The sequence below is a fragment of the Monodelphis domestica genome, chromosome X, assembly GCF_027887165.1.
Source record: "Monodelphis domestica isolate mMonDom1 chromosome X, mMonDom1.pri, whole genome shotgun sequence".
In the NCBI taxonomy this organism is placed as follows: Eukaryota; Metazoa; Chordata; class Mammalia; order Didelphimorphia; family Didelphidae; genus Monodelphis; species Monodelphis domestica.
Genome location: NC_077235.1, coordinates 24,735,290 through 24,751,723, shown reverse-complemented (window position 1 = coordinate 24,751,723; position 16,434 = coordinate 24,735,290). Strand labels below are relative to the sequence as shown.

Sequence of the window (16,434 nt, the reverse complement as noted above, 5' to 3'; positions counted from 1 at the left end):
CAGGTGCAGATTATATAGTAATACAAAAGGAATAACATAAAAAGAAATAGGGTTGATAGTGAAAGGCAAGAAGAGCTGGTTATTTTTTCTTTATTTCCTATGAAAACTTGCTGCTCCAGTGTGCAAATGAGTTCCTGAATTGATACTTTCTGATATAAACACAGGAACATCAACCTCAGTTGAAAATGAAGACAAAGAACAACAATACTAAATTCTCCCTTCTTCTAGGTCAGCTGATTGGATAATTCTACTTTGCAAAGATAACTAATTTTGCAATTGAAACTGAAAAAGCATCTTTCTCTTTTCCTAATGTTTCATTAAGTTAGAGGTTCTTAACCTAGCATCTGTGAGCTTAAAAAACCTTTTTTGATAATGATATTTCAATATGGTATGTTTCTTTCCTAATCCTATATATTTTATTTTATGCATTTAAAAACATTGTTATAAGAATTAAAGCATATTCACAACACTACTGAAGAGGTCCAGGCCCCCCCCAAAAGTTAAAAAGCCCTAATTAGGCTTTTACAAATGGTGTTAATATAAAAAAGCTATGAATGTGACAAAAATAAATGTGAGTAAAAAAAATCTAAACTTGAATTTGCTGCTTATTAATAACGATGATTAAAAAAAGAATCTGACCTTAGGGATATAAATCTACTTCTGGGGGTAGGAAGAATACACAGAAAAGTAGCAATGAGGTTCCCATGTTAATTGTAGAATTGAACAGCATGATCATTTTTTGCTAAACACATTATCTTAAGCATGTGAAGTAAATTAAGTCCCTGAAAAATGGTGTTTCAAAACTTTTCATGAACCATTTCAAGTTTTTAATTATGTATAACTTTACTTTCTTAAAAACTGATACAGACTGCATGTAGTAAACTATAGATGAAAATGTAGATTCTATAACAAACCTTTTACACATGGAATTCACCCTGAACCAAAATTTGTTGGTAGGACTTCAGAGGTCCCAAAAGAATAACTTCTAATACATTCAGATGCAACAAGGTGGTGATGCAATGAGGTGATCAAGGTCCATAACAAGGTTTGATGTCAACATGGGCCAGATTTGTAATCTTTTCATACTTTGACAACAGGTGGGAGATTGTATAGCAGACTCAGGGAGCCCCCTTGCACAAGTAATCCTCGCTGAGCACTTCAGGAAGTGCTAAACTAGGGTTTGGCATGAGTTAAGCCTTTCTTCCCTATGGTGCACCCTAAACTGCTCTACAGAGTGAACCAAAAGTATAGTACTATGATTTTTTCCTACAATCTGGGGCTACCCTGATTTGTATATGGTTTGCATAAATTTATGTACTGTAGTTAAGAAGCTAACTTAAGATGATTTAATAAAATAAAGCAAAAGATGGAAATTAGTGCAGCCTACTGCATTTGTATTCAGACCCAATATTCACATACAGGAGAACCCTTTTATATTGCTAGAGTCTAGGGACAAAACTAAAACCTGGAGCCCTAAGACTAACAGGGTTACATATAGAGAGATATATCAGGTTTTCATTGCATGCAGTAGTTGGTTTTCAAGGGCTTCAATCTGACTTATTGTAAGACTAAAACCATGGAACAAGCCATGTTATAAGGGAATTCTACCACACCTGAAATTCATGATATGTTAACATCAGAAGAACAGAACAGGGAAGATTCTGCACTCAGATAAGGAAGGCTATTCACTGGCAGCAAATAGCCTTGAAAGTTCGAGGGGCAAGGGGTTAAGACTTCTATATTTCCTGGCTTCAAAAATACCTGTGCAGATTCATACTATTCTGCTTCTCCCTCTTCCCAGGGAGAAAACATATCAAAGCACCAGCTTTCTTCCTTGAAGATTCCTATAACAGGAAATTCAAGGACAAGTAATAGCTAAGGTACACTGAAACACGTGTTTTCCTATGTAGTGATGGCTTTTTGAAGAGAAAAAGAGTAAACAGGTCAAATCTCATTCCAATGAAGTTCAAATTTTTTTATACTAGAATCTAGAGGTACTAAATATTGCCCCCCAAGTGGGGGGCATCTGCCTGGCCCTGGCTATTTCTTTTATACATACAGGCAATGTCATCATAACTGGCTTTCGCCTTTAGATGTAGAATTCTTTCCATTTTACACACCCTTGCACTGACTAATTGGAAAGTTCTGTTCACTAGTTTGGGATTTGTTGGTGAGAAAAGGAATATGAGTTAGATTTACATATGACCTTTCTTGCTCAGAGCTCAAAGCCATATTTCCATGTCGTAATATTTTAGAGGAGGAGCTATTTAATGCTCTTGACTATTAAAATAAACTGATGTGTTGAAATGAATACATCTAGTTGATGCATTTTCATTTTGAAATCTTGGTACATGGTAGTAAGAGCAGTTATAGATGACCTAGTTGTTTTCTCAGGAAGCCTAGGGTCGCCTTTCTGTGGGGGCTATTTAACTGTTCATCTTGAATCAAAAGCCAGAAGAGAGAGCTTAAGAATTTTAGAACATTTTTCCCCTGGAAAAAGTAAGTTTTTTTACTCTACACAAATATATTTTATCATAATAGTATTTCCATGAGGTACAAAAGGAATGGTATTATTATTTCCTTTTTAGAGAAGGAGAAACTGAGACACTGAGAGGTTAAAGTGTTTCCCCAAAGCTGTAGCACAGCAAGGTTTTAATCTTTGTCTCTAGGCTGTCAATCAGGTTGGTCCAGTGCTGTTCCTGCCATTTATCGCTATGGCTTCTTTCAGTGCCAAGAATACATCTAAATCTTATTTTCAAAGCCATCACTGTTTCTAATCCTAATTATTAGTTTCCTACTGACAAAAAATATTTCAAACACTGAGAGAGCATTCTGCTTAAACAATATGTGGTTAGTTAGTAAGACTGAAGCTTAAGAACGCTGGTCTTTAGTAAGTTCAGGTATAAAAAGTTTCTGCAAAACATCAACAATAAGCTTATCTTGGGGCTTCTTAAAGATGGGAAAACTCCTCAACATAGGGGCAAAGATAAACCTTAGATTTTCTAAACCATACTTACTTATGGATGTGTATGTGGCTGTCCCACTCATGAAAACATTATAATTGGAACCAAGTCAGGGAGGTATTCAGTATTCCAAAGATCCAAGCCTTTGGAAAATGACTCCACAAAGTGAGAGTGAGGGGAAGGGGAATGGGAATGGGAAGGGGAAGGGGAAGGGGAATGGAAAGTGGAAGGAGGAGGAAGAGGAAGAGGAGGAGGAGGAGGAGGAGGGGAAGGGGAAGGGGGAGAAGAAGGGGAAGAGGAAGGAGGAAGGGGAGGGGGAAGAGAGGGGAGGGGAGGGGAGGGGAAGGAAATAGGTAACAGCCAACAGTTGATCAGGTCCCTTAACCCGAACAGTGAAAGCACTGGAAAATGATATCTGTTATTTCTGGTAATTCAAAAGTTCTGATATTTTAATACAAGGAGAAGAAATATGTTTTTAAAATGTGGTTTGACTTCATACAATGCCTTCTTCAAGGAGGGAAAAATTCTCCTGGTTTCCTTCAATATGTGATTTGGGGAAAAAATATGCATGGCTATTACTTTTTAGTCTTTTTCTAATTTTTCTCTCACATTAAGATAATTTGGATGCTGAGTAAGATTCTTAAAGTAGGGTTTCCTGTCTTGCTGTCATCTCTTTTGCAGACTTCTCTTCTTCATCTCCTTGACCTGTGATTTTTTCAGTGGTATCTGGCTTAGGTGCAGGAACCTCAGGTTGATCACCATCTCCATCGAAAATAATATCTTCAGGATTTGGTGGAGGGGGGCAGAACTCTTCATTTGGCAAGATGAGCTGGAAAAGTTCTTCAGCCTATCCAGAGAAGGAATGTCAAAATGTTAACTGCAGCCAAATTCAACTCAAGGCTCTTACAGATGCATGCTTTTAAAAAATTTCAATAACAAAATACATTTCATTGAAAGAAACCCTCTCATAGTATTTTAGGCTATTATTAGAACATATTTAATTCTTCTAAAGTAAATGAAACCTGCACTTCCTGATCCCATAATCTCACCTCTCCCTCAACCCCAACCACCAACTCTTTCGGGAGCTTAGGATTGGGTATAAATTGATCAGATTTCTCAAGACCTCAAGATCACTCGACATGTCAACAAAAATGCAAATTGCCCTCCATAATGGTTGGATCAGTTCACGACTCATGATAGTAACAATGTATTAGTGTCCCAATTTTTGCCATATCCTCTCCAATATTTATCACTTTACTGTAATATTAGCCAATCTTCTAGGTATAAAATGGTACACCTCAGTTGTTTTAATTTGCATTTCTCTAATCAATAGTGATTTAGAATATTTTTTCATATAATCATAGAGAGCTTTAATTTCTTCATCTGAAAACTGCCTGTTCATATCCTTTGACCATTTGTCAACTGGGGAATGGCTTGTATTCTATAAAGTTGACTTGGTTATCTATATATTTGAGAAATGAGACCTTTATAAAATAAAAAAAATTTTCCCAGTTTGTTGTTTCTCTTCTAATATTAGTTACATTGATTTTGTTTGTACAAAGACTTTTAAATTTAATATAATCAAAATTGTTCATTTATTGTTCTCTATCTCTTGTTTGGCCACAAAATCTTCCCTTATGCATAAATCTGAAAGGTAAACTATTCTATGCTCTCCTAATTTGCTTATGGTATCACTCTTTATGTCTCACTCATATACCCATTTTCACCGTATCTTGGTAAAGGGTTATTAATGCTTTTTCATATTGTAGAAGTTATTCTTGACTTCCAAACAACATACAAAGTCAGCTATAAAGTAAGTGCAGGTTCTTTTGTTGTACAGTCATTTTCAGTCATGTCCAACTCTTTGCGACCCCATTTGAGGATTTCTTGGGAGAGATACTGGAGTGGTTTGCCATTTCCTTCTCCTGCTCATTTTATAGATGAGGAAACTGAGACAAATAGGATCAAGTGGCTTGCCCAAGGTCACATAGCTAGTAAGTATCTGAAATTGGATTTGAACTCAGGAAGATGACTCTTCCTGACTCTGGGTGTAGCATTTTATCCACTGTGCCACCTACCTACCCCAGGTTCTAGCAAGTACATAAAGGGCCAAGGGAATTTTTGAGTGGACGATGACAGTGAGATGAAAAAGGATAGTTCCCCTGCTTCTTATGCTGGGAGTCCTTTTCAGGGTGGCTCATCCACCTTTGGTGTCCACCTGTCCCCTGTGGTTTCAAGAAAATATAGAACACAGCAGCCACACCCCAGCTTACTTGTCTTAGCAGATAAACTAAATGAGGTTAAGGGTAACTGATAGGAGTTAAGCTGTCTACCCCAAGCATGTGAAGATTTTTCCCAGAAGAGTAGGCAAATGAGAACAATCTATTCCAATAGCCATGAAGGAAGCAGGAGTGGGTACTGTGAAGAGCTTAGAGCCTGGTCAGACATCAAGGGGGCCAAAGTCCTCCAATGCATCTAGGGCCATTGACAGTCAGCCTGACTTTTGTTTTGCTACTGGACTTCAATGATTCTGGAAGAGAGAATGAGACTGACAACTCTGCAACTTGGCCTTCCTTACATACAATTCATGCATCAGTCAAAAGACATTACCCCATGATGTCACTGATTCTCTTCAAAATGAAGGACAAACAACAATAAGGGCAGAAGAGGAAGAGGAATATTTTGAGTCAAGTACTATATTCAATGAGGAAAGAAGGAGAATGTCTTGTGGAGTCAATATCAATCATTGAGTGCACTATGCCTGGCATTAGGAATCCAGAGACAAAAGTGAAACAGTTTAGCTTGGGTGAGACAACTTAGACATACATAGTTATATTCAAAATATATATAAAATAGGTACAAGATGATTTGGGGGAAAGGTACTATCAGTTACAGAAGCCAAGAAAAGTTTCATGTAAAGGTGGTTCTTGACATAAGCCTTGAAAAAATTAGAGATTCTAGATGATGTGGCTCAGAAGGGAGTGCATTTCAGGGCTGGAGGACAGCCATTGCAAAAGCAAAGAAGTACAATACAGTGTGGAAAGACAAGTAAGATCAGTGTGGTTGGCTATACTGTGTGTAGAAAGAAGAATACTGCTTAATATGACTGAGAAGATAGGTGGAGGCCATAATATAAAAGACTTTAAATGTCAAATAAAGGGTCTAGGCCCCCCTCAGCTAGTGCCTCAGCACTCCCACCTGGAAGCACATGGCCACTGGCTTTTTACCCCTGGAGGAAGGGGGAAGGAAGAGAGCTCTTAGCTAAAACTCAAGGCTTTTCCTGCCCTCCATTCAAATGAGTCTAAAGACCAGACATTATGGGAAACAAATAGATTAAAACCAGTAAAAGTGTCTGAGGTTTCTCCATTACATAAGATATTATGTAGTTGGAACGATCAAGTGTTTCCTAAGGAGGCTTGAATGACAAAGAAGGAAGTTAAAAAAACTTTTCAAAGCCTAGACAGATAAGTCCCTTAACTGGCCAAAGTATGGCTCTTTTGATTTCAAGATCTTAAAAGATTTAAAATTCGCCATTACTAACAAAGATTCCAAAGACTATAAAGACTCCAAAGATGATAAATACTAGCTCTTGTGGGCATATCATTTTGATAAATCAACCACACCCAGCCCCTCATTGCTTTGCAGAGAGGAGGCCATTCTTTCTTTGGATCCAGACTATTCTGGCATAATGCCTTCAGTCACTCATCTTAAACCCTTGATTAAATCTAGCAAGAATAGCACCCTGTCATCCTCCCACATTGACTGTAAGGAAGTTTTTTTCTGCTGACCCAAACCATCCTTTCAACTTCCCCCACCCCCACCTTCCATGCCCCTCTCACACCTCCTTTGGTACCATTTATCTATCTCCTCTCATCATCTAAGCCTTCTCAGTCTCTGCCTCACCCTTCCTTTTGCCCTACCTACCCTTCCTCTTGCCCTGGTCACTTTCTCTCTTGCCTTGCTTTTCTCTGTCTACTTCCCAAACCCACCCTTTCCTCCCCTTGGCTTGAATTCTCCCCCTGCCTCTCCGTCCCCCTCCCCTTTCCCTACTGGTTCAGCTCCTGTCTCTTCTTCTCCCCACCCTTACTGTCACCCTGCTCAATCTCCCTTCATCCTGCCTCTCCCTCTCCGCTTACCTATTCCTTCCCCTTCCCTTATCCATTCCACTACAACCCAAACAATCCAAACTGCAACTGAAACAACAAGCCAAGCTGCAGCAATCACAGATGATTCAAATAAAGGCCTATTCCCTCTATGTAATGTCCCAACTTATAATAAATGAGGGGACTTAGTGAACATTAGACGTCATACACTTTTCTCTCCATAAGACATTGAGAAATTCAGAGAAAAAACCTCCTTCCTTTGAAAATGAGCCCAGTGTAGTCATAAATAAGGTTGAAAGCATTTTCTGCATGTATAATTACACATGGATTGATGTGGAAGATTTGCTCCAAGGCTTGCTAACAGAAGAGGAAAGAAATAAGATTCTTTCTCTTGTTAATCAGGGCCAGGAAGAAGAAACAATTTGTTAGGCAACTGAAGATCCCAAACGGGATCCAAATTCAGAGGAGGATTATTTACAACTACCCCAGGCTAGGAATGCATTACTAAAAGCAATGAGAACTTGTTCTGATAGGCCTGGTACGTGGAATAAATTTGAACATACAATGCAGGAAGATAATGGAAACCCATCTCAGTTTATGAATAGGTTTATTGAGCTGGCAGGCAGATATATGGACCTAGACCTTTCTATGGAAAGAGATATTAGACAAATCAGGATACAATTCGTAAAAAAAAAAAGGAAGAAAAAAAAACAGCTGTAAGGTTGTTAAGAAGTATTTTGTGACTAGCTGCCAAATTGGCCTAATATGGACCTCGATGAATTAAAAAGAGTGGCAGTTTATGCTTTTGATGGACATGAGGAAAAGGAGAAAGAGAACACTGATATAATGGAAATATTAAGGAAGGAAATAAAATAATTAACTGCAAAACAGGGACAGAAGGATAAAAAGAACACTGATTTAGTGGAGACATTAAGGAAAGAAATAAAAGCATTAACTGAAACAGTTGGAAAAGCAAAACAGGGCGAAGTCATAGATCCCTTATAGGAATCCACGAAGCAACCACTAACATTATTTTTGTGGAAATGTAGGTCACGTAATTATGAATTGTAGGAAGCAGAATTAGGAAAATAGAAATAGTAGCTTAAGGAATAATAACAATAATAGGAGGAATAGTAATTCAAATGAGGCAAATTAAAATATCTGTACTCAGTGTGGGAACTCCTCTCAGTATGGGGGACTCCAGAGGTGTGGACAATGAAATCTAGATGAATGATGGTACTCGGGAGAGGAAGGGACCTCAAAGCGTCTGGAGGTGAATTTTAAGCCTTTTTGGAACCCATTGCCTTATTGATGTTAACCGTTTCAGTTTGTTCCCTTCCCCATAATGAAAAGGTCTCTATAACACAATGCTAAATACAAGATGTATGTAATTTCCTGTTAACCACTTCAACAGCTATCAAACTTGGATCAAATGACTCTTGGATCCATTGCTCACATGTTAAACCTTCTATTGACACTGAGTGACTGTATCCTGTAACATATATTATATTTGCTGATTGTTTTAAGATTTAATTTTGTTTTTACATTCACATAATAATCTAATCTATAACATTCCATTACACTATAACATTCCATTACACTATGTCACTTTCAATTAATGTGTTTTGGCTATTAACTATATGTTCTGATACACTGTTTTTATTTGTACCCCCCTCCTATGACTGGACTGGAGAAAATACCATTATAAAAGTCCATAGACAAGTTGGACAAACTTTTCTGTGGTTAAGTCAGAGGTATATTACCACAGCTTGCAACACAAGGAGGTCACATGTTGCCTAAAAGGCCTTTTGCTCCTTTTTACCTTAGTTAAGTGTCACATAGGTGATAATGGATGGACTCCATCAAAATGGTTACAACCTGTATCAGTAACCTTTGGAGAACTTAATGAGCTAAAAATCTCAATTGATTTTAACTGGTCTTTTGAAGTGATTTTGTGATATCTAGGAGCACCACTACCTCTAACTGATTCTCCTAACTTTTGACTTGTGTGTAACAAGAGTTAACGGTCCATTTAGTAGTAAGTACATGAGTGAGAGAGTGAAGTGTAACAGCACTATTGTATTCCCCAACTCCACATTTATAAAAATGTAATGGATGAGACATTAGAAGTGATTTTTACTATTGTATTCCTCACCTCCACATTGCAATGGGTGAGACATATAAAAAGATGCCTTTTACAACTGTTACAGTCTCATCAGGGAGGAGGGAAGATTTCCCATGGGACTTGGTGACCCAGGATGGTTTTATAATCTCATCTAGAAGGAGAGAGGATTTCCCATGGGTTCTGGTGACCTCTGAGCAGTTTTATATTTGTATGTCTTCAGCTTGCTCTACCCTTCTACCAGAAATCTAGATTTTTGGTGGTATTTTAGACCCAAAAAGTCTTCATAAGCAGTACAGAGGTTTTTCTGAACTCTCCTGCTAAATTTTGGAATGATGGCAATAATTGACTCTATTAGAAATATCTCAGATGAGGTTGAAATATTGGCTCAAGACACAGCTCAAGAACTTCCGGTTAAGATGGCGGCTTAGAGAAAGCTAAAGTTCAGATCTCCGGAAAACCCTTCCCGACCGATCTCAAACTATAAGCTCCTAAGGCGCCGAAATTCAAAACGATCAACAGCACAGACCCTGGGAACCCTCCTCCTGGACCTGGACCCGGATCAAAAGGTACGGCCCCACTCAAAAGCCAGAACCCGAGATCACTCGGACCTCAGGGGTAGGAGCGCAGAGTCCAAGGCTCCGGGAAGCCGCAGCCCGGCCCGGCTCAGAGAGCAGGGTCCTCGGAACAACAACCCTCAGGGCCTTCTATCCGAGACCCAGTGAAAGTCACTGCCCTCGGAGATCCCCTGGCAGAGAGCAGGGTCAAACAACAGCAACCCTCAGGGCCTTCTATCAGAGTCCCAGTGAAAGTCACTGCCCTCGGAGCTCCCCCGGCAGAGAGCATGGTCGAAACAAGAGCAACCCTCAGGGCGGGCAAGATAGCCTCACTGGCTGGATCCTGCTATCCAAGTCTCAGTGAAAGTCCCTGCACTCGTAGCTCCGGGAAGCCTCAGCACATCCCCCCACAGGTCAACGAAACATCCTCACGGCCAGCTATTCTGAAGGCAACTTCCGGAAAGCAACCCGACCCAGAGAGCCAGGGGAGAGTGTGGCCTCGTGGTCTGACCCTTCCATTCCAGTTCCAGTGAGGCATATTCAGTTTAACCCAGGGAAAGTTCATAGAACCGACAATCTGCCCAGGACTAAAGCCTCTGAACACCAGACAGAGATAAGAAAAGCTAATCCTCCACATTCAGAGATGGCAAACTCCAAAGAACCACAGAAGCCCCAAAATACCAAGAAAAATAAGAAGAAAGGGGCAACTTTGGACACATTCTATGGAGCCAAAATACAAAATACAGAGCAGATAGAAGATGATATACAAGAAAATGCTACAAAACCTTCCAAAGGAAATGGAAACTCTCCACAAACCTATGAAGAATTTGAATCAGTAATGACCAAAACAATGGAAGCCTTCTGGGAGGAAAAGTTGGAAATAATGCAAAAGAAATTCACGCATCTACAAAACCGGTGTGACGAAACTGAAAAGGAAAACCAGGCTTTAAAGGTCAGAATCAGGCACCTGGAAGACAACGATCGTGTAAAAGAGCAAGAATTAATAAAGCAAAGCCAAAATACCAAGAAATTAGAAGAGAACATAAAATATCTCACCAACAAGGTGACAGACCTGGAAAATAGAGGGAGAAGAGATAATTTAAGAATAATTGGACTCCCAGAAAAGCCAGAAATAAACACCAAATTGGACATCGTGATACAAGATATAATCAAAGAAAATTGCCCAGAGATTCTACAACAAGGGGGCAATACAGCCATTGACAGAGCTTACAGAACACCTTCTACACTAAACCCCCAAAAGACAACTCCCAGGAATGTAATTGCCAAATTCCAAAGCTATCAAACAAAAGAAAAAAATCCTACAGGAAGCCAGAAAAAGACAATTTAGATATAAAGGAATGCCAATCAGGGTCACACAAGACCTTGCAAGTTCTACTCTGAATGATCGTAAGGCATGGAACATGATCTCCAGAAAGGCAAGAGAGCTGGGTCTCCAACCAAGAATCAGCTACCCAGCAAAACTGACTATATACTTCCAAGGGAAAGTATAGGCATTCAACAAAATAGAAGACTTCCAACTTTTTGCAAAGAAAAGACCAGAGGTCTGTGGAAAGTTTGATACCGAAAATCAAAGAGCAAGGAATACCTGAAAAGGTAAATATTAAGGAAAGAGGAAAAATGTTATCTTCTTCTTTTACTCAAACTCTCTTCTATAAGGATTACATTTATATCAATCTATGTATACTAATATGTGGGGAAAATGTAATGTATAAATAGGGGGTAAAGAAAGCCCAAATAGAATAATCTTTCTCACACAAAGATTCACATGGGAAGGGGAGGGGAAGAAAACTCCTATAAGAAGGAGAGGAAGAGGGGGGGGGTTACTTAAACCTCAATCTCAAGGAAATCAACTCTGAGAGGGAAAAACATCCAGATCCATTGGGATCTTGAATTCTATCTTAACCAACAAGGGTAGGGAGAAGGGAAAACCAAGGGGGGGGAGGGGGAGAGGGAGAACAAAAAGGGAGGGAAAGAGAGGGGGGAGGGGGAGGGAACAAAAAGGGAGGGACTAAAAAGGGAAACATCAAGGGAGGGGACAAGGGGGACTGATTCAAAGTAAATCACTGGACTAAAAGGTAGAGCCGAAGAAGAAAAGGTTAGAATTAGGGAAGGCTATCAAAATGCCAGGGAGTCCACAAATGACAATCATAACTTTGAATGTGAATGGAATGAACTCACCCATAAAACGTAGACGAATAGCAGAATGGATTAGAATCCAAAACCCTACCATATGTTGTCTTCAAGAAACACACATGAGGCGGGTTGACACCCACAAGGTCAGAATTAAAGGATGGAGTAAGACCTTCTGGGCCTCAACTGACAGAAAGAAGACAGGAGTGGTAATCATGATATCTGATAAAGCCAATGCAAAAATAGACCTGATCAAAAGGGATAGGGAAGGTAATTATATTTTGTTAAAAGGGACTCTAGACAATGAGGAAATATCATTAATCAACATGTATGCACCAAATAATATAGCACCCAAATTTCTAATGGAGAAACTAGGAGAATTGAAGGAAGAAATAGACAATAAAACCATACTAGTGGGAGACTTAAACCAACCATTATCAAATTTAGATAAATCAAATCAAAAAATAAATAAGAAAGAGGTAAAAGAAGTGAATGAAATCTTAGAAAAATTAGAATTAATAGACATATGGAGAAAAATAAATAGGGATAAAAAGCAATACACCTTCTTCTCAGCACCACATGGCACATTCACAAAAATTGACCATACATTAGGTCACAGAAACATAGCACACAAATGCAGAAAAGCAGAAATAATGAATGCAGCCTTCTCAGATCACAAGGCAATAAAAATAATGATTAGTAATGGTACATGGAAAACCAAATCTAAAACCAATTGGAAATTAAACAATATGATACTCCAAAACCGTTTAATTAAAGAAGAAATCATAGAAACAATTAATAATTTCATCGACGAAAATGACAATGGCGAAACATCCTTTCAAACCTTTTGGGATGCAGCCAAAGCGGTAATCAGAGGTAAATTCATATCCCTGAATGCTTATATTAACAAACTAGGGAGAGCAGAGATCAATCAATTGGAAATGCAAATGAAAAAAATCGAAAGCGATCAAATTAAAACCCCCCAGCAGAAAACCAAACTAGAAATCCTAAAAATTAAGGGAGAAATTAATAAAATCGAAAGTGATAGAACTATTTATTTAATAAATAAGACAAGAAGCTGGTACTTTGAAAAAACAAACAAAATAGACAAAGTACTGGTCAATCTAATTAAAAAAAGGAAGGAAGAAAAGCAAATTAACAGCATTAAAGATGGAAAGGGGGATAGCACCTCCGATGAAGATGAAATTAAGACAATCATTAGAAATTACTTTGCCCAATTATATGGCAATAAATACACCAATTTAGGAGAAATGGATGAATATATACAAAAATACAAACTGCCTAGACTAACAGAAGAGGAAATAGAATTCTTAAATAATTCCATATCAGAAATTGAAATCCAACAAGCCATCAAAGAACTTCCTAAGAAAAAATCCCCAGGGCCTGATGGATTCACCTGTGAATTCTATCAAACATTCAGAGAACAGTTAATCCCAATACTATACAAACTATTTGACATAATAAGCAAAGAGGGAGTTCTACCAAACTCCTTTTATGACACAAACATGATACTGATTCCAAAACCAGGCAGGTCAAAAACAGAGAAAGAAAACTATAGGCCAATCTCCCTAATGAATATAGATGCAAAAATCTTAAATAGGATACTAGCAAAAAGACTCCAGCAAGTGATCAGAAGGATCATTCACCATGATCAAGTAGGATTCATACCAGGGATGCAGGGCTGGTTCAACATTAGGAAAACCATCCACATAATTGACCACATCAACAAGCAAACTAGCAAGAACCACATGATTATCTCAATAGATGCAGAAAAAGCCTTTGATAAAATACAACACCCATTCCTATTAAAAACACTAGAAAACATAGGAATAGAAGGGTCGTTCCTAAAAATAATAAACAGTATATATCTAAAACCAACAGCTAATATCATCTGCAATGGGGATAAACTAGATGCATTCCCAATAAGATCAGGAGTGAAACAAGGATGCCCATTATCACCTCTACTATTTGACATTGTACTAGAAACACTAGCAGTAGCAATTAGAGAAGATAAAGGAATTGAAGGCATCAAAATAGGCAAGGAGGAGACCAAGTTATCACTCTTTGCGGATGACATGATGGTCTACTTAAAGAATCCTAGAGATTCAACCAAAAAGCTAATTGAAATAATCAATAACTTTAGCAAAGTTGCAGGATACAAAATAAACCCACATAAATCATCAGCTTTTCTATATATCTCCAACACAGCTCAGCAGCAAGAACTAGAAAGAGAAATCCCATTCAAAATCACCTTAGACAAAATAAAATACCTAGGAATCTACCTCCCAAGACAAACACAGGAACTATATGAACACAACTACAAAACACTTGCCACACAACTAAAACTAGACTTGAGCAAATGGAAAAACATTAACTGCTCATGGATAGGACGAGCCAATATAATAAAAATGACCATCCTACCCAAACTTATTTATCTATTTAGTGCCATACCCATTGAACTACCAAAAGACTTCTTCACTGATTTAGAAAAAACCATAACAAAGTTCATTTGGAAGAACAAAAGATCAAGGATATCCAGGGAAATAATGAAAAAAAAACACATATGATGCGGGCCTTGCAGTCCCTGACCTAAAACTATATTACAAAGCAGCAGTCATCAAAACAATTTGGTACTGGCTAAGAAACAGAAAGGAAGATCAGTAGAATAGACTGGGGGAAAGTGACCTCAGCAAGACAGTATACGATAAACCCAAAGATCCCAGCTTTTGGGACAAAAATCAACTATTCTATAAAAACTGCTGGGAAAATTGGAAGACAGTGTGGGAGAGACTAGGAATAGATCAACACCTCACACCCTACACCAAGATAAATTCAAAATGGGTGAGTGACTTAAACATAAATAAAGAAACCATAAGTAAATTGGGTAAACACAGAATAGTATACATGTTAGACCTTTGGGAGGGGAAAGGCTTTAAAACCAAGCAAGATATAGAAAGAATCAGAAAAAGTAAAATAAATAATTTTGACTACATCAAACTAAAAAGCTTTTGTACAAACAAAACCAATGTAACTAAAATCAGAAGGGAAACAACAAATTGGGAAAAAATCTTCATAGAAACCTCTGACAAAGGTTTAATTACTCATATTTATAATGAGCTAAATCAATTGTACAAAAAATCAAGCCATTCTCCAATTGATAAATGGGCAAGGGAAATGGATAGGCAGTTCTCAGATAAAGAAATCAAAACTACTAACAAGCACATGAAGAAGTGTTCTAAATCTCTTATAATCAGAGAGATGCAAATCAAAACAACTCTGAGGTATCACCTCACACCTAGCAGATTGGCTAACATAACAGCAAAGGAAAGTAATGAATGCTGTAGGGGATGTGGCAAAGTAGAGACATTAATTCATTGCTGGTAGAGTTGTGAACTGATCCAACCATTCTGGAGGGCAATTTGGAACTATGACCAAAGGGCGACAAAAGAATATCTACCCTTTGACCCAGCCATAGCACTGCTGGGTCTGTACCCCAAAGAGATAATGGACAAAAAGACTTGTACAAGAATATTCATAGCTGCACTCTTTGTGGTGGCCAAAAACTGGAAAACGAGGGGATGCCCATCAATTGGGGAATGGCTGAGCAAATTGTGGTATATGTTGGTGATGGAATACTATTGTGCTAAAAGGAATAATAAAGTGGAAGAGTTCCATGGAGACTGGAACAACCTCCAGGAAGTGATGCAGAGCGAGAGGAGCAGAACCAGGAGAACATTGTACACAGAGACAAATACACTGTGGTATAATCGAACGTAATGGACTTCTCCATTAGTGGCGGTGTAATGTCCCTGAACAACTTGCAGGGATCCAGGAGAAAAAAAAACAGCATTCATAAGCAAAGGATAAACTATGGGAGTGGAAACACCGAGGAAAAGCAACTGCCTGAATACAGCGGTTGAGGGGACATGACAGAGGATAGACTCTAAATGAACACTCTAATGCAAATACTATCAACAAAGCAATGGGTTCAAATCAAGAAAACATCTAATGCCCAGTGGACTTACACGTCGGCTATGGGGGGTTGGGGGGAGGAAAAGAAAATGATCTATGTCTTTAACGAATAATGCTTGGAAACGATCAAATAAAATATATTAAAAAAAAAAAAGATACAGCTCAAGCCATCTCCCAAACCACTAAGGCCAACTCTTATCTACAGGAAGAGATTGACTCCTTAGCAAAAACAGTTCTGCAAAATCAGCTGGCCCTTGACATGCTCACAGCCAAATTGGGAGGTACATGTGCCTTTATTAATCAGTCTTGTTGTTCTTATGTAAATAGATATGAAGAACTTCTAACAAATATACATAAGCTTCAAATGCTTTTAAGTGACGCACAAATAGCTATAGAGACTCATGTGAATCCTAATGATAGCTTTTGGAACCTCTCATGGCTGCAAGGAATGAATTTGTTTGCAATTGTCATAAAATGGGCTCTTATGATTTGAGGGATTTTGGTACTTCTTAGAATCTGCATTAATTGTTGTACAACTGTTTTTA

The 16,434-nt window shown here is 38.4% G+C and overlaps 1 protein-coding gene across 8 annotated transcripts in view; it reads right to left on the bottom strand.

The window, feature by feature from the left end:
* Positions 1-16,434, bottom strand: part of CHM (CHM Rab escort protein) — a 555,159-nt gene that overhangs the window by 284,840 nt on the left and 253,885 nt on the right. For 5 of the 8 annotated variants that reach the window (XR_008914554.1, XR_008914555.1, XR_008914556.1 and 2 more), the window contains exon 15: positions 3,573-3,810. Coding sequence is in view for 4 of the 8 variants with exons in the window: in XM_056808972.1 (XP_056664950.1) it covers positions 3,604-3,810 (207 nt within the window). In the remaining 4 variants the exon portion in view is untranslated. Of the gene's footprint in view, positions 1-75; positions 3,811-16,434 lie in introns of those variants that run through there. The other 3 variants (XM_056808971.1, XM_056808973.1, XM_056808975.1) reach the window with 1 other exon arrangement.